Source organism: Lonchura striata, chromosome 6, assembly GCF_046129695.1.
Source record: "Lonchura striata isolate bLonStr1 chromosome 6, bLonStr1.mat, whole genome shotgun sequence".
Lineage (NCBI taxonomy): Eukaryota > Metazoa > Chordata > Aves > Passeriformes > Estrildidae > Lonchura > Lonchura striata.
In genome coordinates this window covers 44510689-44537172 of record NC_134608.1, presented here as the reverse complement: position 1 = coordinate 44537172, position 26484 = coordinate 44510689, and the positions used below count along the sequence as shown (strand labels likewise).

General features: G+C 46.7%; 1 protein-coding gene and 1 long non-coding RNA gene across 2 annotated transcripts in view; one reads left to right on the top strand and one right to left on the bottom strand.

The window, feature by feature from the left end:
* The window catches only part of HRAS (HRas proto-oncogene, GTPase), a 39613-nt gene that overhangs the window by 5674 nt on the left and 7455 nt on the right, over positions 1-26484 (top strand). Inside the window, exon 2 of the mRNA XM_021555069.2 lies at positions 23481-23634. Within this exon, the coding sequence (XP_021410744.1) occupies positions 23524-23634 (111 nt within the window). The 5' untranslated portion in view covers positions 23481-23523. The remainder of the gene's footprint in view (positions 1-23480; positions 23635-26484) is intronic.
* On the bottom strand, positions 6960-25803 carry LOC116183752 (uncharacterized). Its single transcript, XR_004148444.2, has 3 exons — positions 25760-25803; positions 14328-14439; positions 6960-7235 (listed from the first exon to the last, which is right to left on the bottom strand). It is a non-coding gene; the product is annotated as an uncharacterized LOC116183752 (long non-coding RNA).

Sequence of the window (26484 nt, the reverse complement as noted above, 5' to 3'; positions counted from 1 at the left end):
CTGGTAGTGGAAGTGCATGGGGCTGTATTCCCTGAGAAAGGCAAGCCAGTGAAAAATCTCCAAAGAGTCTGGCCAGCAAGTGCTTGTGCCTGAGGCAAACTGGGATCTTGTTTAGAAGCTTGCTGAGAACTGAGCTCTGTTCATCAGCAGTTTTTTGGGTAACAGGCAGCCACCGTGTCGGCCTGCTCCAGGATCACGTTGAGCGCTCTGACACTCTGTGCTATCTTCAGCAATTCTGTGGCTTACATCCAGCTCTATTCAGCCTGCTTCAAACCATGTGAAGAGAATAAGCTTGAATGTATAAATTTGGAGCCTGCAAATGATGGATTCCATCCCAACCCAGATAGCCACTTCAGGAGCCAGAGTGTGTGGCACTAGGTCTTCTGTTTCTGTAGCGATCGTAGCAGCCATGCTCCTTCCTTGCTGATGGCTTTGCATTGGATGTCAGGGGTTTAATGTTATGTGAGGGACTGGAATTCATTCTCCAGGAAAAGGCTGGGCTTGAGAAACCAGGCTTTAGTTGGTATGATAAATAGATAAAATAGTAGTTAATTATGTTAAGTAAATCACGTTTTTTTGTATGGGACTGATCCTGGCTTGTCTGTATGCTAATTTTGTGTTTTTTGGGTTTTTTTTTCATTGTCTCCCCTTGGATTTCTGTCTGTAGATGCAGTGGCTCCTTTTGTGTCCCACTCTGCTAGACTCCTGCCGTGAACAGCACAACTCTGTTTTGTAGAATGCAAACATAGTAAATGTTGGTGAAAGCAGGAGGTACCTCCTGCCTGGTGTGTGCATGCACACCCCTTGCTTACCCTCCTTGTGTGCAGAGGATGAATAGATAACCTTACAATATAACCTTGGTCATGCAAGGTTTCTCCCAGTCTTGTTTCTCCCGGCCTTTTCCTGATTTGCATGATATTGTAAGAGGCCAGTCGGCTTTTTCTGGAGGGCTTGTCCCACTTTCCACACAGGCAGCCTTGGGCAAGTGGTCTGCTCCCTGACCTGCTTTGACAAGCATGTGCTGGCTTCTTGCTCCGCTGATGTGGGAGGCAGGGTGAGGATAAGTGCTGGGGCTAGGCAGGGGGAGGATATCACTGCACTGGTTGGTGGTGTCACCTCCCATCTGACAGTCAGCATAGCTGCTGATGGATGAGGAGGTGCACACAAATCCCAGCTTCACTTTCTGCCTCGTTGTCCTCCTGGGGTGTGCGGTGGCTGTACTGAAGTGTTAGAGAGTCAGATCTGCTCTCTCTCCTAAGAGTACAGCTGCATCTCCTCTATTCTGCCGTACTCAGTTGCAGCTGATGGCTCTGTAGCTATTCTGGTGGTCCCTATAATTTCCAAATATCAAGGTATTGATTCTCAAAACATATGCACTGGAAAGAAATTACTACCATGACCATGGTGGAGGTAGGAAACAGAGCTATGAGAGAGTGAGATCTAAACGTGGAAAAGTGCTTCAGTCTCTGCTTTTCCACAGAAACTATGGCTATGTACTGATGTGGCTCATAATTACGAGAACATGTGCAGGGTCTCACCCAGGTCTGTGGCAGACCAAGGAGGTAGATGGATAAGGTTGGAAATCTCTGATTCATGAGCAGACTGTAGTCATCTGATCCCCACAATTACTGCACCTGATTATCAGGGGCTGGACAAGATGTCCTGTGCTTCACATTCCTTCTGTGATGAACACGTTAGTCTGTGTTCAGTAGACATCAGTTTATACCTCTGCTGTTCCTCTTCCTCTGTGATGTATATCTCAAGCAGCCGCCCTTTTCCAATCTATGAAGTGCCCAGGCTTGGCTGCCCCTCGTATCTGCTAGAAAGTGAAAAATTGCCAAGTATCTACCAGTGCCTATAGCTGGGGCACCGGGCAGGGAGAGGAGAGACATTACAACCCCCTGTTTTACAGCTGGGAACTGGGGAATGAACATTCACATTTACAGGAGGAGCTTAGTGCAGAGCTGAGAACAGAAATTGTTGTCCTAGTCTGGCACTTTGACTGCAAGGTCAGCTTCCCATTTCCTTTGGAAACTGATGAGTGTCAAAAGATTCAGCACCCAGCTATTGACATGTCACTAAGCTGATTCTCTGGTGAGAGAAGTGTTTTCTTATCGCAATGAACCCTGAGAAGGTGGGGGTTTATTTCCTTTTATCATTTCAAGCAAGGCTGTCTTAACTGGTATTTTAATATTTTAGGTGTTTGGTCTCAGAAGTGATGCGAGTGGAGGGCTGGGATGGCAGTCCTTTGCATGTCAGTCTTCCAGGCTGTTAGTGGGGTTTGTGTCCTAAGAAGTCCTAAGAAATGGATAGACATCCCCTGGTAAAACTGAGTGTCTTGTTATGAGTTGGCAAGACAGTAAGAATATTTGGTCAGTTGAATAGAAATGCTGGAGGCCTCTGGATGTGGATTGTTTTTAAAATCAGAGGGCTTTAGGATCTTAATTTGTGTTGCTGGCAGATGATTGCAAAATGAGCAACCTCCCTATTGGTCATCTGCACCGAGGCACTTTTTGTGGAAAGATCTGAAAAACAAAGTGTAGTTAATTGACCAAATTTTTAAGGTTAAAAAATAAAACCTCCTGGGGTAGGGGGTGAAGAAAGGTGGATTTCTTCAAGAAGCAAAAACGCTTTACTTTTTTTTACAAAGCAGTTTCCGAGGCACCTAATCTAATCTAATCTTTCCAAAACAAATCTCTGGCAGCCAGGGCGCACGTATTTTAAAAAACAGTGTAGAAAGGAATGTATTGTGACGGTTCAATTTGTTGCTGAAATATGCTCACCTCTGGGGTAATTCAGAGCATCCGTGGAGTGGATGATAAACCTGTTCAGGACAGGAGGTGAGCAAAGGGAAGCTGCTGAGATGAAACCGCCCATGCTGAGGTGCAATTCCTGTGATTTAGGTTTGTCTTCCTCCTTCGATTCTAATGGGGCTGTAGCCTGTTCAAATAATCTAAACAGGGCAGTTGTTGCTGAGTCCTTGCTGTAGCCACAAGGTTTTGGTGGGGATTCTCTGAGGGAGGTGGTCAGGAAGAGCCTCTGGTACTAGCCAGCTTTAGAGATGAAATGGGGGAGGATTACAGCCCATAAGGTACAGGTCCCTGGCTGGGGATTTCTAAAGGCCCAGGGCAGCTACTTGCATTTTGTAGTCACCAATTCATGGATGCAAACTGAGCTGTGAAAGCTGGCTTGCAATTTCTACTGTTTTAAAGAAAAAACAAGGCCATTGTTTTGGAAAGGGAAAACAAGGATGCTCTTGAGAAGGCTGAGGAAAGCCCTCCTGAGTTTTAGTGGAAGATGTACAGTTAAAAAAAAAAAGATCTATAGAGTTGCTTATCTGAAGTGTGCTCCTTGTGAAGAAGAGGTGGGAAGCTGAGTGCCTAGGAGAGGGCTGGGCTTTCTCAGAGCAGGCTACTAAGTACATGCTTTTTTTGGCAAGCCCTGCAATTGCATTGCAACAGGGTTGTGAGGTCTTGTTCAGGTTCAGCTGAAGTTGATTGAACTCTGTTGACTGCAGTGGCTGGGCTGGTGGGCAGTGCAGCATCTCTCAGGTCAGTTCAGGTTTTCATCTCCTTTGTTTCAAAATATTTGCACCTGGAATTAGTTTATTCAATTTGCAGCTTAGAGCAATTTTAGAAGAAATCCCAGAGGAGAAGAAAAAGAACACTACCACCTGAACAGATCAAAATAATCAAATGCGTTGTGGAACTGGGATGTGACTGGCAGCTGCTGCAGGGAGGTGGACAATCAACAGGCACACTTCCTCAACATGGCTTGCTCTCCTGGGACATTGGGAGGAAATACTGTTTGGATTAGAATACAGAGAGATAATGTATAAAATCTGAGGTCGGAGTCTGTGAGCTTGGTGATAACTGAATGCTGAGGTAGAAGAACATGCTTTGCCAACAGTAAGTCACCCTTTCAGGGAGCTGAGTTAAACTTCTCATTTTCTTCTGAACCTTTCAGTTCAGTTCCACCATGGGTGAATGTTGTGCAGTCTCTTCCATGCTTGCTTTTTTCCCCCATTTGATTTGAGGGCCCTTTGTAGCAACTTATCCTCCATGCATCATGTTATCAGGGAAGTTATTCTGTCTGCAATCCCTGTCTGAGCTTGATTTTGTTGTTTTCTGTAGCATGAGGGCTGACAGCTCCACAGATCTCAGAATACCTCTTCCATTTCTCCCCTGGCCAGCCCAGGAGCATGACAGCTCCATTTAATGTGTGCTGTCTGCTTTGACTTCCTTCCCCTAGACTTGTTATTTTGCAATTGTCTGCATCAAGCTCCTGTGTTGCCTGCTCCAAAGGATTGTATATAAGTCATGGAAAGGAGGAGAGTCCTCAGGCTGGCCTGTAAATCCCAAGTCTCTCTACTAGAAGAAATGGCAATCCTCTCCCATGTCCTTGACCTAGCCCTGCTGCATGTGTTCATCCTCCCCTGCCTGTCATGGTGCACGTCTTGATGGGCACAAAGTGAACCTTGCAGGCTCTCTGGGTTCTCATGGCACAAAGTGTTTGGTGCCTGGGATGTTCTTTCTTCACCTGCTAACATAGAGGCAGGCTGAGACCTGCAGCTCTGCCTTCTCTTCAGCCATCCCCCAAAATTATTTAGATCCACTTGGAACATCATTACAGGGAAGGTGTTGTGAAGTTTTCTTGATCATAAACACTTCAGGGCTTGGGCCTCTCATCTCCTGCTTGAAGTGTAGTGTTACCCTCGGGCCTTAGGGGCTGAAGTGCTTTTGAGATAGGTGCAGGGTGAGATAGTTGCACTCTGAAAAGCTTACCAGCAAAGTGCAGGATGGGGAATGTCAGGGTGCAATTCCCCTGTCCAGATGTTGGCATCTAACATCCCAGCCCCTCAGTCCCCCTAGACAGGCAGCAGAGGAAATGAGCACTTCCACCTCATTGTAATGCAGGTGGATACCTGAAACAGATAAAGAGGGTCTTGATGATGGGCTCTTGTGGACATATCTGTGTTGTAGGTGAGATGAGCCCCACCTTGACCAGCTCCACTGAGCATGCTGGGGTAGCACAAAAAGGAGGCAAGACTGTTGAATGTAGTCTGTCTTTTGCTATCTGATCTGGTAAGCAAGTTCATCTTCCTTTGGTAAGAAGCTACCCTTCAGTTTGATTCCTTGCTGGCCAACAGTGGAGGAGAGGGATGTCATCCAGACAGCAACTGGAAGACCAACTTAAACACCTCTCAGAGGTGCTCCTAGGACTTCTGAGACTTCAGCTCCAATCCTGTCCCAACTCTGGACCAAGGGATATTTTAACCAAAGGCAGAAAATGTAGGTGTGAATGGAGCAGTTTTGTCCTTGGTTCATCCTTTCATTCTGAGGCCAAGTAGCTGCTAACATAGGTCAGGGGTTACTCGGGTACTTCTCAGGAGCTTCTGACCTCCTGCATGTGCCCAAACAGGTATTGTATTAGAGTGGGGGAAAACATGAGACCTCTATATCTAGAGCTGAAACAATGTCTTGGGGACTTCAGATTGCAAACCAGCAGGTGATAGCAGCAGGAGCCCTGCAGTGCCTCAAAAAGGGCTGCACGTCTGGGTGTTCTAGGATTGCTGGGTAAAACTCTGTTAGGGAAAAAAAAAGAGCCTTTTTCCTAACACTGAAGCACAGCTACATGCCATATTGTGGCTTTGGGGATGATGGAGCAAGTTTCTGTAGATTGTATGCTGTTTGACCTGAACTTTTATGGTTTCTCTGAAGACCCCGGCATTGTCTGCAGGGAGCAGGTTGGAGGAGACCTAGAGCTGTTCTTGAAGGAGCTAGAAAACTGAAGTTGAGCCAACTGAAAGGAATTAAGCCTCATAGCCTGGGGAGGATTTTCTTGACTGGCTGAGTTTCCCCTTTGATTTGGAGCACTTGTTCCATCATGCCTTTTGCTGGGGAAGAATTAGCCCAGTGGCAAAAATGCAGTATACTGGGTGTTTTGGGAGTGAGAAACCTGTCCACAGCAAGAGCTCACAGAGCTTGGACTCGGCCTCCAAGTCCCTGTGCCAACAGCTGGTTGCAAGACTGCTCGCTAGGGGATGGTGCCATGCTAGTTGTTACCCTCCATCTCATGTCTGTGTTGTCAGCATGATTCAGTGCTGCAACCCTGAAGAGTCAGTTTTATATCCCAGTTTTGTTTGTTGTTGATACTCATGCTATAATTCCCATCACTTCAGACACCCATAAAATGGTGCTCTGGAGAGTCTGTCTAGTGTGTGCACTGTAGTCACTTCAAACTTTACAATAGCGGGAAGTCTGTTAGGGGTGAAATTTCTGGCTGGTCCTAGGTGGGAAATACATACTGTGCTACAGAAAAAGGCAAAGAAATACCTTGTACTCCATTATATGGTGTATTTTCCTCATTTCACAGTACATCCATTCTCTCCCTGCTGTCTTTCCTGGCTACATGTGTCCACCACAAACTTTTGTACTTTTCCTTTTATGCTTCTGGGGAATGGAGAGGGCAAGTATGAAAACCTTCAGGAGATTTTTAATTCATTGAAGTTTTTTCTCTGATACTTTCCTTGCTGTCCTTTCCCTATGACCTTTGGTACTGTAAACAGCTGACAGTGTTTGAAGAGTGTCCCAACAGGGAGGTGCCTGGCACAGCATCGGGTCTCTGCAGCTCCCATGCATCCCATGGTACGTGCTTAGGGCCAGCCTTTTGCTGGCATCATCCTGCTGCTGGCTGGATGCACTGTGACAAAACAGTACTTTTTTCTTGTTAATTTTTGCCACTGACAGCAGGCTGGTTGCCTTGTCAACAGGAGATGGTTTATAGGTCTCTGGAAGATTTGCAGCAGTGTCGCTCAGCTGTTTGCTCTCCTGGTTGCACATACAGGTCTTTGAAAGCTGGCAGGAGAAACCAGGATCCATCCATCCCTTTTACAAAGGTTTTGTAACTATATGACCTTCTAACTAATTTTCCTAACTGTCTAATAACATATGTAATTAAATCTAGGCAGACAAGGCCATATCAAGCCTTGGGCATGGGAAATTGTGTAATACCATCAAGTTGCCTTTTGTGTCCACAGTAGACCTAACCTTATTGCACCAAGAACTTCCTTAAGATTTTACCTGTAGGGCGGAAAGAGAACTCCCATCTCAGGTAACACAGTTCCCTCTGGTAGTCCACCAAAGGCTGCTTGGTTTCTGATTCAGCTCTGGAAATACTGTCTAGTGGCTTCAGACTGGATGTGAATTTGGCTGGTATTACTTCCCCTGTGAAGGCTAAAGCAAGGGAGAGAAAATGGTCAGCAATACAGAATTGCAAGTTTCTGTAGATCCTAATGAAAGCTCCCTGCCTTATCTGTCTTGATATGTTGCTGGTTGCACAACGTGCACATCCCATAGATGCAAATATTTTCCTGGGGTTGGCCCTGGTTGCCCAAGGAGGGTGTTTGTTCAGATTCTCATGCTTTGCAATTAATATAAGCTTCTCAACTCTGTGTGAGAGAAAGAAAGGGAAGTGGTGCTAAGTGGTTTGTATTTTTTTTCCCCTCTGTGTTGTTGTTCTTCACCAGCTGGCTACTTTGAAAAGAGCATGTTGTGTTTTTTTTTTCCTTAAGGAGCAACGTGTTGCTGCAAATTCAGCTTTGGAGAGGTTGTGGGAGCTTTTGTCCGCTGGCACTGCAGCTGCTGCGAGCAAGGCACAGACAGGACGTGGTGCTGTGGGTACCCAGCCTGGTCTGGCTGGAGGGGATGCCAGCCCAGCCGAGTGGCAGGATCCTTCTTTCCCACTGCATTCCCGCACTCACTCGGTGGTGGCTGGGAGATGCAAGCCTTTGCCTTGCTCCAGACCATGCAAGAGCAGCAAAGTTCACACCATGGGATGCTGTCAAAGGAATGAGAACCTGTCTCAAGTAAATGCCTTTTCTCTGCCTCGGTTAGCTACGGCAGCCTTATCTTGAGAGGGCTGTATGATGTGTGCTTGTCACAGCTGTGTCAGGCACCCACACAGCTCACAGATATCTTGCATGTTCTCTTCTGAGCTGCTGGATGAAAAGTGGCTACTTTAGAGGGTAAATTGCCTCCATGGGTTCAAAAGAAGGTATCTAGTTTAGACCTAGAGAGCATACTTCATGTTTAGGTACAGTGGAAAACCTTTGAGTGAACTTCATGAAGTCCATGTTCATTGTGTTTTTCAGAATACTCTCTGAACTTGCATTTGTTTTGTGTTGTGCAAAAGTAACAATTTCTTTTGGGGCTGCAGAATAAAGAATAAAACACTAGCTTAAAGTGTATACTTGTAGAATAATGAATAAAACACTTGCCTAAAGTGGTTGGAGGAGTTGTCACCCTATAAAACTCAGCCTGGGCCATTGTCTGTGTGTTTCACAATGACCTTGGCCAGTCACACTGGTATTGCCTTATGACCATGCAGCCACTTAAAGGGCGGAAATAAGGACAAGCTACACAAATTTTTCTATATGATCAGGGTTTTGACTCTTAGCTTAATTCAGATTTCCTGTTGGAGTTGACATAGTGTGTCCTGAGTTTGATCAAAAACTGAGGAAGTAAGGGAAAATGAAGCCTGTGGAATGGCAACCACCACTTGGACCAGTTTCTTTATGAAAACTCTCAATTTGGGCAAGAAATAGTAACCTACAATATATTTTCCTTCAATGCAGGTCTTCACCCTCTCTGTCCTAATCATAAGTCTACAGGTGGAAGGCAATAATGGTAAATCCTAGAGCCTAATCAGCTTTTGATGGAGGGACTTGATTAAGAGTGAGACAAGCTCCACTGTAAGTTTTTAAAGATGGATTGTGAGGCTAAGTTGACAAACTTTCAGTCTTCCGAGATCTATTTTTCTTTGTTGTTGGAATAGGAATTTTTATCTTGTGTCAATATACTTACATTACAAAACACTGCAGCTTGTCTTTTTGCTTGAGTGGTGCTTCAGGTTGAAGTTGGCTGGTTTGGTCTGTGAGATGGTGGTTTTCTGTGGGATTTTTCCATTTTTAGAAAAAGCTTTTTGCAAACACTTGATTAATTAATTTAATTTTATTTCTTCAGTTGAAGTTCCTGTGTGTGAGCAATGAGAGCTGTGTAGGAGCTGTACCCACTACACCACACTGTGGCCTGGAAGGTTAATTGTAGGGACACACATGGCCCTCAGGGTGTTGCTTTCTGAAAATAAGAGGATTTTAAGAGAGAAACCAAGCAGCAGTTTATTTCTGGCTAGGTGTGAACGATGTACAAGAGTGAGAGACTGCTGGTTGTTCCTTAGGAGCCCTGAAAAACAACACATGGTGAGCTCCACTACCCCTAAGTGAAGAGGGAGCTTTATAAGCACATCTCCCCTGTTGAAAATCTAACTGGTGGCTTCTCTGCTAGGCTCCTGTGAAGGTACATGATCATGTTTGAGATCTCACAATATTGGCAAGACTGTAAAAATTCAGAGTTCAAGTGTAAGCACTGAAGTTATTCTTCTAAGGAAATAAAATTTTGTCATACCAAGGATCTAAGGAGTTACAGATCCACAGAGTAGAACCAGATATTGGTGTGGTTCTGTCCTCTCTTAAGGGAAAAAAGCCAAACCCCAAATCCCCAGAACTCTGAAAGAGGTTCTTGTCCAAAAGTGCAGATTTTCTGTAGTTGCTCCAAATGACTGTTTCCTCAGGGGGATCACTTTCATAGCTTGTGCGCAATTTTTTAATCCAGCTCAAAACCCACAAGACAGATGGGGTCATGACAAGAGCCAGGAAGTTCACATGATCTTATTGGATTGGATCATCTCTAACAGTGCCAGTTCACATCACCTGTCCACTTCTTGCTTTTTCCAAACCACGGGGGAAAGAAATAAAACTCTAGCAGCCTTGTGACATGTAGCATTACTCAAACACTCTTGCAGTCTTGAATGGTCAGCATAGGGCAAATTTTGTGGGTGTGGGTGAGCAGAATTGGAGAGGAGCCTCAAATCAGGCACCAGTATGAGCAAACTTAGGTCTTTTGCTGCACACCCCATCTCTGTCCGCCAAGCCCTTCCTGGAGCTGCCTTTAGTGGTATTTTCTGTAGCCCAGGAGGTAGTTGCATGAGCTTTTTGGTCCAGTTATCAACCCCCTTTCTAGACACTGTGGCTTAACTATCAGAGCTTGAGTTCTTGTGTCTTTGCTGGTGCTTATGAGAGCAGGGATGACCAGCTGAATAAAAGGTCAGGATTTATTTGGTGGGGGCTGATGGCAAAGGGTGATAGCATGAAATATTCCCTGCAGTCAGGGATTTGCAGTGTGATGTAGGTCATGTAACAGATCTTCACACACACAGCATATAGAAACTATAATAATTTTACTTGTAATAATAAAGTTGTATTGTTATGTGCTGGGGAATTGAAGGCAGATGCTTGGATTTTTCCTAGTGGGCTGAAGAGAGGTTCAGATTTTGGTTTATTTATTTATTTATTATATGCTAAACCAAAGCCAAAGAACTGTGAGTCAGCTTGATCTTCACTGCTGTAGTTCCTGTGCTGTGGTCCCCAGGCATTGTCTAACCTACACAGATGTCTGTACCCACACAAGGCTGGATGAACCCAGACACTGCAGACTTATTTTTGTCACCCTGTTGCAGAAACTCCTTAGAGAGCCTCTGTGTATGCTTAGGAGCAGTGGTATGGGAAAGCCTCTTAGCAGAAAACACTTAGCTGCTGATCCCAGGAGCAAGTTCTCTGTGCCAGCACCATATGCAATTCCTCATGGCAGCCAGATCTCCAGGGAGGAGGAAACAACTCTCCACCTCCTTTCTTCTGCTTTATGATGGCTGAGTTTTCTAGTTGCTCTGTAGGCACTCTGTGTGCCTCCCTGGCTGAACAAAGGCTTATTTGTGCTTTCAAAGGTAATGTCAGTCTTCCTAGCTGCTGTCTCAAGATGCAGTGAGGGGTAAGTGCTCCAAATGAGCTAAGGCTGAAAATTTACATAGACCAAGTGAGATCCTCACCCAGTATCAATTGTCTTGGCTTTAGTGGTGTCAGTGCAAGGACTCTGCTTTTTGCCCTTTCCTTAGGGTGAACCTTCAAGGTGAGATCTCAGGTGTGGGACTCACTTGTCTGGTTCTTACTCCTTGGCTTGGGCTGTCCTCTCCCTTCCTTTGGGAAGCTATAAACACTTGCACCTTGTCCATACTACACACAAATAATGGCTTAGGCTGTCAGGAGAAATTGTCTTTGAAGTTCTGAGTTTGCCTTCTGTGGTTGTTTTATTCAGGTCAAATACAGAACTGTTTGCATGAGCCTTATAAAGTCCAAGAATAAATCCAATGAATGCTGCTGTGTTTCTAAATGTCTCTGCAATGTGTGCTTCCCCAGTGTTGCAGAGCTGTGCTTGAGCAGCAGCACCAGAAAATCTTAAGAGGCTGGGGGGAGGTGGCTGGACACCAGGAAAGAAGATGGGAAGCCATATGTATGCATGTAAAAAGAAGTGATGTTTATACTTTTGGAATCTCATTGCTGCAAAGTGTTAGGGAAGCCAGTGGCTTAAGAAGATAAAGATTTGAGTGTTGTATGGACAGCAGGGCCAACCAGAGCTAGACATTTTTCAAAGAGAAAACTGGTGTAGGGGCGTCCTTTTATTTTCTTTTCAGATCATCTGGCAGGATGAGACCCTGCTCTGGGACCAGAGATGGTTTCCACTGGAAAGAGTAGAAGAAAATTTTGGGCAGTGGAGAATTCCCAATGATGTATTTGATGCCCAACCATCACTTACACTGCCCAAATGAAGTTACATCACAGTAATTACAGTGCAGTACAGTTCAAAGTCCAAAAGTCCCCCCTTTTTTTGTTTGTTTGTTTTCTGGTTTTTGTTTCTTTTGGGTTTTGGCTTTTTTTTTTTTTTTTTTTTTTTGCTTTGCTTTTGTTCAAATGTGCAGGAGCTTTTCTTGCTGCTGCATGGGATTTGCCTGGGGACTTTGCCATGTGAGGTTGATCTGTGAGGGAGGTTAGGTTGTCACATCTGACAAATGGATGCTTCAACTTAGAAAGGCATCTGCAGGATCACATTGCTTCATTTTAATTTTCCCAAGCTGTGACTCTTTCAGTTCATGTTGCAGATGTTTTGGGTTGTACTTTGCATGGTCTTTTTGTGCTCTCAGGATAAATTGGGTGCTAAGGACAGGTTGTTACAAGTGTCAGCTGTGTCTTGTCACCAGGTGCTTGTCAGGGTGGTACCAACTGCATGCAGGTGTTGGTCTCTGGCTGATATCTCCTACTGAAGATATTTTTGGTATCAAGGCTTTGTTTTCTTCTTTCTGTTTGCAGTTAGGGGATTGTGTCCAGGCTCCCTTGCATCTCTTTTGTCTATTCACTTCATGGACTTTCTGACATTCTTTTCCACAGCAAGATATCATCCCAGAAGCTCAGGGCATGGTTTGCTTCCTATGTCTACTGCTTTCAATCAAGCCAGTCTGGTTTGTGTGACTGGAGTGTTTGCCCACCCTGCCTGTTGCAAGTGAGGACCTGGGACCAGTGCTGCTCTTTTCTCTATCAGTTATTGATCTGTATAGAGGAACACCTAAGTTGGGCAGGGTCTTTGGAGCATTATGGCTGTGTCAAGTGCAGTACCAAAGCCAGATCTGGATCTACTCATTGCCTCTGCCAGGGTTGTTCGAGGGACTGGAGTTGACGGTTGCTACAAAGATGTAGGTACATCTAACCTTTGGCATTATCAGAGGGACTTGAACCACTCTTCTGCTCTCAGGGGCTTTGCTTATTTGTGAATCAGCTTGTTGGGCTCCAGTGTTGAGGAGCCACATCTGACACAGGCTTGGTGTCTTGCATTTCTGTGGTTTCTTTTCAGCTTTACTTGGCCTGCAGATGCTGGCTGTGAGCCCACCCAAATCCTGCTTGTCATGGTTGCTGTGGACTCCCAAGGAAGCTCTGGAAGGAAACCCCCCCGGCTTTTGCTGATTGTGCAGGTCTGCCAGCAGATGCTGGAGGCTGCAACTGAGGTGGTGGAGAAAGCTTTGTACTCCTGTCCCCTGCACATTCAACCGCAGTCACTGATGAGCACATGTTTTACGACAAAAGCATGAATGTGGGGGATCAGAAATCCCCAGCTTTACCATAAGTTTCCTGTGTGACCATCAGGAAGTCACTTAATTGTTGTGGGTTCTTCATTGCAGGGTGGAGCTTTTTGTTCCTTTATCTGCTGTGCCAGTCATGTGTTGCTGATATATATATGAATATATGAACCTGTGTGGAGGCCACTCGGAGTTGAAGGAGCATGTCTCCTGTGTACATTCTGTGATGCTTGCAAGACAGGCAGGATGAGTCCTTGGACAGTATCCCTTTGTTGCTCCAGAGCCTTCCTTTTCAGTGTGGAGAGCTGCAATCCTCACATCTTCAGTCTTTTTTGTAGCAGGTATGTGATGACAGTGATGCACCTAACTCCCTCACAGCAATGTTGCTTGGATTTTTTTAAAATCCAGACTTCTGCAGAGGGAGGGGATATGAGTATCACATTAACAAGTCTGATGTAGCTGAGATTTATAAGCAGCAAAGTGAGGTTTGGGTAATTCAGGACCCGAACTTAATAAAGTTCTGTTGACCCAAACTTAAATCTTGCACAATAACCTTTGGAAGTTTCTGTTTCTGTCAAGTTGTGTGATGGTTTCCCAGCATTGCACACACAATGCATTGGTTGGATCTGCATGGCTGCAAACTTGGTTGTGATTAATTCATTCATGGCTGTTGAAGGGTTGGGTTTGCAGGTCTTCTGTGGACCTCTCTGCCAGCAGTGCTCGTCGTCCCCATCCCTCTAGGCTGCAGCTGCCAGGTCCATAAATCAGCAGAGTGCCCCTGAATATCTGCTGCATAATGACTGATACATATTCATGTTTGCTATGTTGTATCACCCTGCTAATAATGTATCTTGGTGAGAAGGAGAGCAGGGACAGGGTCTCAGTAGCTGGTGCCTCCTTGCTTCATTTTATCTCCTGTTTCTGCTTCCACCTTGTCTTTGGCTCCCTAAGATAGCCCCTCTCTCTTGCTTTTCTAATGCATTTTCCCCAGCTGCTTCTCCCAGATGTCCTAAAGCAAGCCCTGCAGGTTTGCTTTTTGTTGTGGTGCTTTCTTCCCCTCTATTCCCACTCTGCTAATAAATCAAGGTGTGTACCAGCAAAGGCCCTGCAAGGACTAAATGAACATGAGAGGATGATTGTTATGTTTGAGCATGTAAATTAAAAAGGCCTACTAATAAAAAGACACTCTTGAAGTATCTGGTCTTGGCTGTTCCTTTGAGCTCTGTTTTTGAATGAGTTTTTATTGCTATCCCATTGGGAATGGAAGTGTGAGAAGGAAACTCAGTTTTGGTCCCTCACCCACGACTCACCTGTGGAGAAGATGCTGTTGGCTGTGCTGGTTTATCCTCTGTCTTGAAAAATGCTGCTTTATTCTCTGTCTTGAAAAAATGAGGAGGAAGACAAGTGCTGTACCACCTTTCCCTGGAAAAGATAAATTTTTGCAAGATATGATTAATGGCCTGTGTAATACCACATGTGAGAGAGGATGGATGGGGGTTGGCTCTGCTTTTCTTCTTTCAAATACAAGATCCAAAGTGTTGTCCATGGAAGCTGGGGAAGCCAGCTTGGCTACTAACCAAAGTGTATCCCGAGACCTGCCTGAGTCCAAACAGCCAGGACTGTCTGTCCTGGCAGAGAGGGACCCCTCTCATTCCTGCTCTGTATTCCTTCTTCTAGGGGGGACTTGAACCATTCCCAGACAAGAGGACCCTATTTCTCTGTGGAAATGGCATTAGCCATCCAGAGGGTGAGTGGCATATGAGCAGGAGCAGACTGGGCTCCTGCTGTCCCAGGATACTCATTTGTCTGCTCTTATGCTGCTGGCCAACAGCTTCCACCTTCTATTGCCCAAACCCAATGCCACTGGCTGTCTGGAACTTTCTGCTGCAGGAGCTGTAGTGCAATAAGACATGTGCTGTGTAAACCATTCCATTCCTGGAGACCAGAATTCACCAATACTGCTATAAATCCTATTTTACTCCAAAAACTGACCTTTAAAAAAAAATCTCTTAACCATTAAATGCTAAAAAAACCAATAAAAAAACCAAAACAAACACCTAAAAGCATTATCAGAACAATTCTTGAAATTTCCCAGAAGTAACTACCCTATTTTCTTTTCCATGTGTTAGGATTTAAAGCCAGAAGGAAGTTGAACAACCATATCTATTTCCACTGCAAATTTTTCTCAGTGAAAAGGGTTTGCATGCATTTCCTGAAATCAGTTTCTTAATTTTTCTTTGTCAACAGTTGTTTGGGAAGAATAAGGAAGGATAGGGAAGGGGAGTAGAACAGAAAGCTCAAAGAGAGAGTGTGTTTCTTGACTCTGGGGTACTTTTTTTGCTGTGCATCAGTGGTGCTCAGGTTGGGATTGGCCCTTTTCTTAAGTGATGGAGGTGGCTGCCTTATACCAGTGACTTTCCCCTTTCTCGTAGCTGGGCTTCAAGTGATGAAAACAGCAGAGTCTGCTCCTCTGTTCTCAGCCCTACCTGCATCTCTGGGTGCTTATCTGTGGATCAGAGCATCTGCCTCTCTACTGGCTGCCTGTGCCCATGACCTAATTGTGATTTCATCAGGATAATTGGAGAGCAGGGCCTCTCTTACAGTTCTCTGTGCTTTCCCACTTGATGTACCCTGCCTCCCCAGTTGTCTCTGCCTTGGGAAGCTGGGCTGGGGATGAGCTGCCAGCTCTGACAGCCCAACACAAAGACTCAGCAGGAGACCAACAGCTTTCCCATCCTGCCAAAAACTTCAGAGTTTTTTTTGTTTATATATATATATATTTTTGTCTCAGGTGAAAACCCCAGATGGGAAATCACATTGCCTGAATTTAGTTCCCAGCTTTACCACCATTGATGGCTTTGGGCCAGTACCTTGGCTTGTTTGCATCCCCTTGCCTGTCTCTGCAGTGAGTAGGATGGTGTTTCTGTTCATGCATGGCTGCCTCCAGCTCTATACCCCATCGCTTGCAGCTTAGTAGTGAGATCTGAATTTGTCCCTTCTTATGCTGTTGCAGCAGAGCCAGATGGCTGTAACCTGCCCTAGCATGATGACAGGACCTCTGGGCATGGGAGAGGCTGGACCTTTCCCCAGCAGCTTGCCTGCAGCTGCTCCTTTCATCACCAAGAGGACCAGGCAGGACATACCAGGTACCTCAGGAGACAGCATCTCTTGTAATTCCACACCATTACTGGGCAGTGTTTTCCCCAAAGCCTGATATTCTCTAATAGCTGTAATTACAGAGATCCACTTACACTGATGCTGCATACTCATCTGCTCCAAGTTTCTACTTCATTGCACCTTATATCTTTTGGGAAAATCAATAGAATTTGGTACTGAGACTGGCAAGCCAAGAGATTGTTCAGAGGCTGGGTTCATGGTTGTGTACCATGTGTTTTAACACTTAACATTTACTGTCATCTATAATGTGGGTCTTGTTTTAAAGTTTCCTGGGTACCTGTTCATCTCTTTAAATACTCAAGATATATCACACTGCCTTTCATGCATCCCATTAATGCTTATAGATGGGATTTTAATATAAAGGAAACTTAAAATTTGTGTCTTCTCTTGAGCTCAATTCTGCAGAGTACTGTTTTTCTCTAGGGTTGTTACAGAGTACAGCTTTTCTGAGAATGGCTGGGAGGCCTGGGAGAAGTCTCTTTTCTAGGGTGAAGCTGGAGGGTTGCCAACCCAGGCAGGGAAGTGTCTGCCTCTGAACCACCTGCTCAGCCCTGGGAGGCTGGAGAGGAGATGAAAGTGGAGGAGTCCTGGAGTTTGCAGCCTTCTGCATCTCCACAGTGAGAGCTTTTCCTCCTTCACACTGCTTTCTCACATGTGTTGGTATATTCAACACTAGGTCCCGAGTCCTGACTGTGGTCTCTTTGTGCCTTTGTTATACATCTTTACCAACTTTCAGACACTACTCTCTTTCCTTATGCAGGTTACTCTTGCTCATGTAGAGTCAGAGCACTGAAGTGTTGGATCATAAATCACAAGTGTAATTTAAAAATTGTCTTCAGTTTTTTCACATCACAGGCCCTGCCAGATGCAGAGAACTGTGACTTGGGTGCTAGCACAGGTGGTCTCTCCCATCTGCATGTGATTTTTTTTTTAAGGGTCTGTGTTCAGCAGTGGTGTGGGATGTATAATTTGCTTGCCTGTTTCTTTCACCCTTTCTGTGGGCTGGCAGCACTTAACCCACAGAGCAGTGTGTTTTCCCTCTGTGGAAGTTAGCTTGGAACATTGGTTCTTCTGCAGAAACTGTGGTGAGATGAGAAACTTGGTATCAGGGAGACAAATGAAATGGTGGTGGTGGGAGGTGAAGGTCCCACCATGATTCTCAGGCATATCCCAGCACCTTCCAGAGTTTCCTGACTGCACAGTGCTCCTTGTGCCCCATTCATGATGCTGGAGACATGGGCATGAGCAGTTCTGACTTACAAGTTTCTGAGATAATGGGCCTGCTTATCTTTTTATGGAAAATAGTAATTTTGTTGACCTGTATTGGGTGTGGAGAGTGGGGTGCATGGGCAATTTCTTCATCCAGATGAAAGCTCTTGTGTAGCTGGTTTGTTCTCTGGGTTTATTGTGTTACTGACTGATTTAGGTTGTTTGCTATTTTGGGTAGTTATAGCTACCAACCAGTTGTTTTTCTTGGAATAAGCTGCCAAAAAAGAACTTTTTGAGAGGGAAAGCAAGAACAGTGTAATCTCACTGCCAGCAGCAGGTGATTGCACAGCTTTGTCTTTTACTTAAATGTCTGGCAGCTGAAGCAGGAACCAGGGAACAGGTAGCAGCTTTGGAGAGAATGATACTGTCTTGTTTTCCTTTGTCCTTCCATATTTTCCTAAGCCCTCTGTGGCTGAGTAGTCTCTGGCAGAGGGGTTGTGTTATCAGAGGTGCTTTGACTGGAAGCTGTGAGGGCTGGGCCTGGTGCAGTGACCAGTCCATGCCTATTCAAGACTTCGTGCAAAGCTGAGGCTTGCACATTGCTGCTGGGAGATGTTTATGGCTGCCTTGGAGAGGCAATCCCTCTCTTCCAGACCTGCCTACCCCTTGGACCTGCCTGCAGCTTTCTGCTGTTCTTCCTCACAGGTTTCTCCTTGAATGCGCATCTGTATTTTGAGCCTCCTACATTATGTCATTCCTTACCCCTTTTCTTCCTTTCCTCTGCAGCAATATTTTTGTGCTCAGTCCCTTGGGACAGGCTGCCTTTTCCTTCAGATCTTGAAGAGCTAGCAGAGGATGGAAGAAGGCATTCTGCTTGCTCCTTTTTGGCTTTTTTCTTTTTTTCCTCCCAATAGAAGACATTTATTATCTCCAAGTCATCTCTCCAAGGCAGGGCCAGTATTTTTATTCTCTCTTTGGCATCCCTTTCACGGTTTTAATCTGTGAGGTGCACTGTCTGAGTTTGCAGGTATACAGACAGCAAGCCAACAATAGGTACAATTGGTTAGATTTGTAGCTCACTTGTTGATTTAAAAAGCAGCAAGTAAATTAAAATGAAACATTGGATAGGCTTCATAACAGAGCATCAGCTTGCCGGCCTCAGTTCCCTAATCTCTTTGGGGCTGGACAAGCCACAGAGAATATCAGCATTTTGGTCCTTGAGTGGAAACAAGAGGTGGCATTTCACACCACTGGAGAGGCTCCTTCAGTCCCTCCACAGGCTGTGCTTGTGATGTTGATGACAGTCTTGTGCATGAGCAAATGGAGGAGACTGGACAGTCACTGGGGTAAGCCAACTAGGTTTGTTTTATCAATGCTCAGAGATCACTGAATAGGATTCCTGATGTGTGGGTGTGGATGACTGCTAGTAAAAGACTGTGATGAGTGTTGTTCTCCTAGAGGGCTGCAGACCATTTCTGCCTGCAGGGCATCTCTGCTGAAGGGAAATAGAATCAAACACAGTGGCATTTGTGGTCATATGGCTCCTCTGGACAGGGCTTTGGAGGAAAGGGTGCCTGGTCTGACATGAGCCCAAAGAGATCTGCAGAGCTGAAACTGCCTTTAAATGCAGAAACTCCCAGGGGACAGGTGCAGTGATGGTGAGTGCTCAGTAATGAACTGTTGTAAAACTTCTAGCATGGCTGGCCTTACTACAGCAGCATTGTGCAAAAATCTGTCTCTTGTTTTGTTTAGCTGGCTTGGTGTCTGTCCTGGGAGAGAAACAAAGTGATGGGAGGAAACAGGGGACACAGACAAAGCTCCTTCAGTTATTTATTCTGTTGGAAGGGTGTCAGAGGCTCCCTTGTGGTGAATGTGTTGGAAACCCACTGTTGATGCCTGAGCTCTTGTTGGAACTGGTGGTGAGATGGGATGTACTGATGGGGCTGAACCCCTTGAGTTCCTTACCTCTGCTGAGGAGTTTCTGGAGGCTTAACAGTCAGATCTCCCAAACCATCTCTCTAGGCTAAAGAATAGGGGCCATGAAGAAGATCAGGTTGTTTTTTGCAGGACACAGCTAGATCTCTGGGTAACACCTGTAGCCTTGATGCTCAGACCTACTTTAGCTCTTAGCCCTGTGACAGCTTCTGCCAAGCATCCTGGTCCTTGTTTCTGCGGGCAGCGCCTCCATGCTGGCACCCAGCATGTGCAGGCAGGGGAGATGGTGCCCACCCACACCCCCATTCCCTCCCTGCAGACAAAGGTAGGATGTTGGTGTCGGCCAGGGCTGGGTGCTTGCTGCCCCCGCTTCCTGCTCAAGGCTGGCAGATGGCTCCTGTTTGCTGGAGCTGTGTGGCTCTGGCTACTGGGCTGGGAGCAGCTGCTGCTGCCAGGCGGAAGCACTCGGCGAGGCTTTCCTAGACAGCTTTGAACAGGAGCCAGGAGCCCTCTCGCTACAGGAGAAAATCCACGAGGTCAGGAAATACAGCAGCAGCAGCAGCTCCGGCTCCACGCTGGGGCTCTTGGCTTGGCACGTGGATCCTAGCCCTCCTCTTTCCATACGGTGCTCCTGGAACTGCTCTCCTCCTTGTTGTCTCTCTCAGCTGTGCTTGACAACCCTGTGTGTGGCTTTTGGGGGGTGTAGTAGTGGAGTGCTGCAGAGGTGAAAAATTTGGATAGGCGGTGACCTGGATCAGACTTTTCGATCTTGAAGAGCTTGCAGAAGATGGAAGAAGCATTTTCCTGCTCTGTGTGGGACTGGGAGGCTGTGCTGTGTTGTGTTTCACTTTGTTATTTTGTGGTCAGCTGTGTGTGGGCTCTGTGTTGGCTGCTGAGCAATAGAAACTGGAAATCCTCGCATCAGGAGAGCTTTCACAACCACCAACAGGCTGTAAACCTCCAGCCGGTGTGCCACCAGCATGAAAACTGGGGTGTCTGTTACCACCTCTCTGACAGGAACCCCACTCTCTTGTCTCTGCCTCTGTGTTATAGGAAGCCAGAAATGTTGCTTTTGGGATGGTTGTTCCTTGAACTAGCCCTTATGGTGGTGTTGGTGGTGATGTTTTTGTGGCACTGAGGAACAGCTACCCTGTGTAGAAGCTATGGCTGCATCGAGGAGCAGCCTTGCTTTTCCCATGGTCAGGAGCAAAAAGTGTGATGGGGGAGTTATGAGATGGTGTTGGTAAGCTTAAGGATAGGACCAGTTGCCCAGCTCTGTGGCAAAGTTTGGCCATATTGAAATCTCTGCTTTCCCTGCAGCCTTTGGCTAGGCTGCTTCTTCCATGAGATTTGCCCATGCCCTGGTGGGCAGTTGGGTCTACATGCTGCCCATGCGGAGCTTGCATTGGGGAAAGGAGGTGAGCTCCCCTGAGCACTGATTTTAGCCCAAATTATTTGGGGCAGCTCTCATGCTCAGAGCTGTCCATCATTCTCCATGCTCTCACTCTGCATTAGGACACGTTTTGCAGCAGTGGTATGGAGCAGGTAGGCTGGACCTGCCCTCCTTTGTGAGCTGCAGGGTCTCTCCTGCCACTGCAGGGGTGAGGATGGCAGAGCTGTGGAGAGTTAGCTGAGGTGACAGCACCTTCTAGGGATGGTGTCAGTGAGCAAACACCACCACTGCAGAGCTCTTGCCTGTAAATTGTCCATGTGCAGACCACAAGCGGGGAGTAGCAATAGCTCCTTTGCCCACTTCATTTTCCTTGCCTCTTGGGTGTGGGGGGTACAAGAAGATGTGGAATTGTGTTTCTGTGGAGGAGCCTGACCTTAAAACTCTGTGCTAAGGTAGTTATATGCAGGGCTTGCTGGTGTGTGGCTGCCCCTCTGCTGTGCGATGGAACTCAGCTGGGGTCAGGAGCAGGGGAAGACACTCAACCTAACATGGGTGACCACCTTGTCCCCCACCTCCTGCTGCAGTGTGGACCATAAAGCTGCTATGGCCTTGTGAGCTGAGGGTCTTCCAAAGAAGTAGGCAGTGCCTTCCACTGGGGTGGTCTTGAGGGAGAACCTCCTCTCAGAGAACTTAAGTCTTCTCCTCCCTTGGAGAGTCAAACCTTTTCTCACTGCCTCAGCAAGTCCTACAAGCCTGAGCAGTTGTGCTGTTTTCTTTGAGCATCTTCGTGGTAACTGCTTCATCTTCAGATGCAGAGCAAAGTCCATGTGTTTTGCTGGGGGATGCAGATCTCCCTGCTCTGTAATGAAAGGTGGGAGCTAGTCACAGTGTTTCTTCAGACCCCCAGGACCCCTCTGTGTTCAGCTGTTTGCTGAAGGAGCAATTCCCTCCCCAACAGCTGGTGGAGATGGTCACTTGACATTTGCTTTTCAGTCCCCTTTTCATCCTATCTCTTCCCAGAGAGATGAGAAGCCTGGGGTGGGGATCTCTCTTGTCCCTGAGAAGCAGTGCATGTGAGAACAATATATACATGAGGGCATGCGTTAATGGAGCAGAGTAACATGTGTGCACAGTCAATTACTGAGATCACTTAGATTGTCTTCTGTAGCCTTGCTTTCAATCTGCAACTCTTCCCTGGCTGCCAGAACAGAGGCACATTGGACTTTCAGAGAAAGCAGTGTCACTTTCAGGTAGGCATCTAGGGTATGACATTATTTGCACTTCATTTCCCCCACCATCACCACCTTTCCATCGTGTTTAACTGCTTCTCCAGTACAGCAAACCAGGGGTCCTGTTTGGCATCATATTTGTTACCTGGTTGCTCTTCTGCACCCTCTAGTTTGCCCTTCTTTCAGATTTTGGATGCTGAGAAGGGCTTGAGCTTTGTTTGCCTTTCTGCTATCAAGACAGCAGCTCAAGAAATGGCTTTGGCAAGAGGTGGTTGTGTCTGATTGCTCCCTGCTCAAGAAGGAGATGGAACTGTCTGGGTGGTTTAGGGTTGCAGTCAGGTGGGGATTGAAGGCAGAAAGTTCTGGCTTCCCTGCCATTAGATCTTTGCTGTGTTAGCAAATGCAGAGGATGGAAGAAGACTCGGCTGTGGTCTGGGCCTAGAGCAGCCTTTGCTGGCACAGTTCGTAGGAGCTTCCACAGTTTAGGAGCAGGGCTGGCAAGCCTGGGGAGGAGGGTGGAGTGATTTAACTATCTGCGGTGGGAGGATGGAGGAGGGGGTTCTAATCTCTGTGAACACTGAAGGGTGTCTGACAAGGGGAACTGTGAGCTTGTCTTCCTGCTACCTGCTGCATTTTGGGTGGCTTCCCCAGAGCTTGCAGATGGTGCTGAGAACGAGTATCTGACCCTAGAGTGACTTTCAGTGGGCAGGGCCTGCAGTCCAGTGAGGGTGGATTTCTATTTAAACCGTTGGGGTTTTGTAATCTTCCTGAGTTAGTTCCTCTTTCTCAGCAGACTTGGAGCAGAAATTTAAGGGAGGAGCTGGGGGGATGTGAATCTTCTGCTGCTGAAGAGCCATGGGAGGTACACAGTACTGCAGAAGTATGGTTTGCTCATCCTGACCCTAACCATCATTGTCACTCAGCACCTTTTGTGCCAGCATCTCTTTCCCCACTTGAATGTGCCAAATTGAGCTCAGGGAGCAGGGGTGCCCCTTCTGCAGTCCTCCCTCTCACAATACTAGCACCGTTAGCTGGAGGACAGGCAGAGGGTGTGGATGTGCCACCCTCTCAACCCTACTGTGTGGTTTGAGGTTTGACACAGCCTTGAGGTTGAAGACATGGAGATAACAGCATATTTGAGCAGGGCTGGACCTTTTCCCCTGCTCTTGTGGGATTTGACATCCCAGCCTCATTGGCCAAGGATCTAAAGATTTCAGATTGTCAGCTTGAGATAAGGTAAACTGGGGACGGTGCTGAGCATTTCTGCAAAACCAGACTTCTTAAATTGGTTGCTTTAGGAGTTGATGTACACAGCCTGTACCTCTTGTTTTCTCATCAGTAATGCTCTCCTACCTCTTGAAGCTTGCTCAAGGAACCTGTGAAGTTTGCATCCAGATGGTCAGGCGGAAGGATTGCAACAGACCACAGGATGAACAGAGTTCTTGTATTTGGTTTGATGGATTATTTTGCCCATTTTAAAGTCACCTCTCTTAGTATAGTGACCATGTTTGTCCTTGCAGGTGGTGGTGCTCCTGGAAGTCCTGAGCTGGGGTCAGCTGGAAGATGACCGAATACAAGCTGGTGGTGGTGGGAGCAGGTGGTGTTGGGAAGAGTGCTTTGACAATACAGCTCATTCAGAACCATTTTGTGGATGAATATGACCCCACGATAGAGGTAAGTGGCTCTGGGCATGGGGTCAGTCTGTCTGCATGTTTTCCTCTTGCTTTTCTCCACCTTGTCTCCAACCCAGAGCATGCTCAGTTTGGTCTCAAGTCTGAACTTGAGCGGGGATATTGCTCTGCTTTGCAGAGCTATTCTGAGTCACTGTGTGTGTGTGTGTTCAGAGGTCGCAGTGACTGACTTAACATCTCCTGCAGATGGGTAGTGGTGTCTGCTGAAGAGAGGTGACATGGGAGGCAGCAGAGACAGGCAGAGCAGGGCAGGGACTGAGAGGCAACACAAGTCTTCCTTTCTGATGAGATGACAACATAGGGAGGGATTAAAGGTTTAGAATTGAAGAGCCATTTTGTGCCTGTGCTTCCATTTCTCCTCCCATGAAATCAGAGTAAATGTATTGACTTTTTCTGCAGGATGTTTTGAGCCTTACTGATTAAATGGGTTTTATCAGAGCTTGGTTGTATTATGTATGTCTTGCAGTTTGAGCAAGACGTGCTGAGCAGCTGAACTGCTGTGGCTCCCAGAGTGCTGCCTCTGCTTCTTCACAAGGAGTTAAAGGCTGATGTGTGTTTCTCAGTCGGTGTGGATGGCAGCACTGACCTGTCTAGCTCAGCACCCTGCCTGAAGAAGCAGGCAGGGACCGTGTGGTCCTCATGGGCTGTATGGGGGAAGAGGGGGATTCAGTCTTCAATATAAATTCTGCTATTATTATTTTCTTTAATTTTTCAAAAATACATTCCATCTTCCATCTGCTTTCACCATAGTTAGTGATGTGCTAATTAGCCTCTGCATGACTTACACCTTTGTTGGGTGAGATGTAGGTAGTGGCCACTGCTCTGCATGAGGAGTGAAGTCCATCCTGGGAAGGCAAATTGCAGCTTTGTCATGCTTCCTGAACAACTTCCCTGTCTGGAGTCCTAAAGGATTCTCTACCAGATGTGTTTAAATACAGCTGTGGTTGCTGCAGTTATTATTATCATAATGGCTAAAGGCTCCAGCTGGGATGAGAAATTTATTCTGGTAGGTGTTGTATGTGTAGTCCCCACCCTGAAGAGCTTACAACTTACATAAACAAGCAAGACAAGGCTTGGTAGAAAGGCAGAAATAGTCTTACAATCCTACAGACGGCAAGGAGAGAAAGCACTTAAAAAGCACGTGGTATTACATCATTTGGCCAAGGTCACCTAGAACATCCATGGCAGAGACTGGAATTTAATTTAGGGCTCCTGAGTCTCCTTGTTTATGGATGCAATTGCCTTTATCCCCAGCTCCCCTCCCCTCATGTGGCTGTCCCCAGTAGTATTGTCTACTTTTCTCAGAAACCCATTTCAGGTTGTTTTTGTTAAAAGAGTGTTCATAGAGAGCACCTTCCCTGAGGAGACACCTGCAAGGATGCATCCTCTCTTGGACCTTAGGTGGGCAGAGGCAACTCTTACACAGCGATGTGTTGGGTTTTGGCATCCTGTGGTTTTTGTCTCCAGCTGCCTGCTCCCTGTACGTACCCTGCAGGGAATTTTCTCCATGTAAACAGGCAGCAGGGAATGTAAACCTTGCATGGCATTTCCCAGCACACCCTCTTCACCCTACGCACTTCTGCAGTGCTCTGGGAGACGCCTGCTCTCTCCTCCACTGTTCACTCCAGCCCCATTCTGTTCTTCTCCTCTTCCAAAAGCTGCCACAAGCTGCTCCTCAGCCCTCTTACTCCTGGTACTTTTCCACCTGCGGGTACCACCAGCCCCAATGCCTTTGCAGTTCCCTTGGTTGTACCCTGCTTTCCCTGCTACCCCAGCCAACTACTGATTCATTTGAAGGTGATTCCTTTTAATTATGCTTCATTTTATGGGGATTTAAGAGACTGAGAGCTACCTGCCAGCCATCCAAATGTGACCAACAAACCACCTTCCTGTGACTAAGCTGCTTTGGATCATGCCCAGGAGCTGACTAAGACTGTTCAGCCAGCTAACAAGCAGCACAGCAATGCTGAAACAAGCAGGATAAAAGGGGGTAAAAAGATGATACATGCATGGAGCAAAGGCGTTGCCCACTGCCCACATGGATTGAGAACAGGCTGTGCTTCAAAGGGGGGTGCAAGCAGATTGGGGTGCACTGAGAAGATACTCACCAGAGCAGGAGGTATGGAGGTTTGGCCCCTGTCTGGGGTAGAGGTCCTAACTGGGTGCTGGGTATCTGCTCCCCTCCTATTCTTCTGATTCATGAAATGGTTGGCTCTGTAACTCAGCGCTGTCCACCCCACTATAGCACACTCTGACAGGCCAGCTCTTGGGCTGCCAAGGTGCCTTAGGACCTTTGTTTTGGGAACAGGAGGGCCAAGGTAGCAAGGAAAGGTATGCCACTGGCATTGTCCCATGGTGAATAAGCAGGGATAATAATAAAGAGTTTCATAGTGTTGAGAAGTTCTTCAGTTCATCTTCCAGCTCTTAGCAACTAGCTAGTAATGGGCTTCCCAAACCTCTGGTCATATCCTGACTGCAGTGCTTATCAAATGGGCCTTTTGGCCTGGTCCCCACCGCAGTTGGGATGCTCCCAGCATCTGCCTGGGATCTTGAGTCTGAACCCCAAAGAGAGGTTGTTTCTGCTGCCTGGCACTTCACAGCTGGGTCTGGCTGCATTCCCCTCTGCTCAGGGTGGGGTGGGACATGCAGGTCTGCAGAGGAGTGCTGAAGCTGCAGGGTGCTGGTGTGGGCTAGTGGCAGCCATGTCACCTGGCTGTGTGGCAGGGACAGCTGAGCTTGCCATCCTGAGCTTCCTGGGTAGGGGGAGATTGAATTAAGCTGTACACAAAGCATTGATGGGGAGAGCTTGTCCTTTGCAAAGCATCCTCTGCAA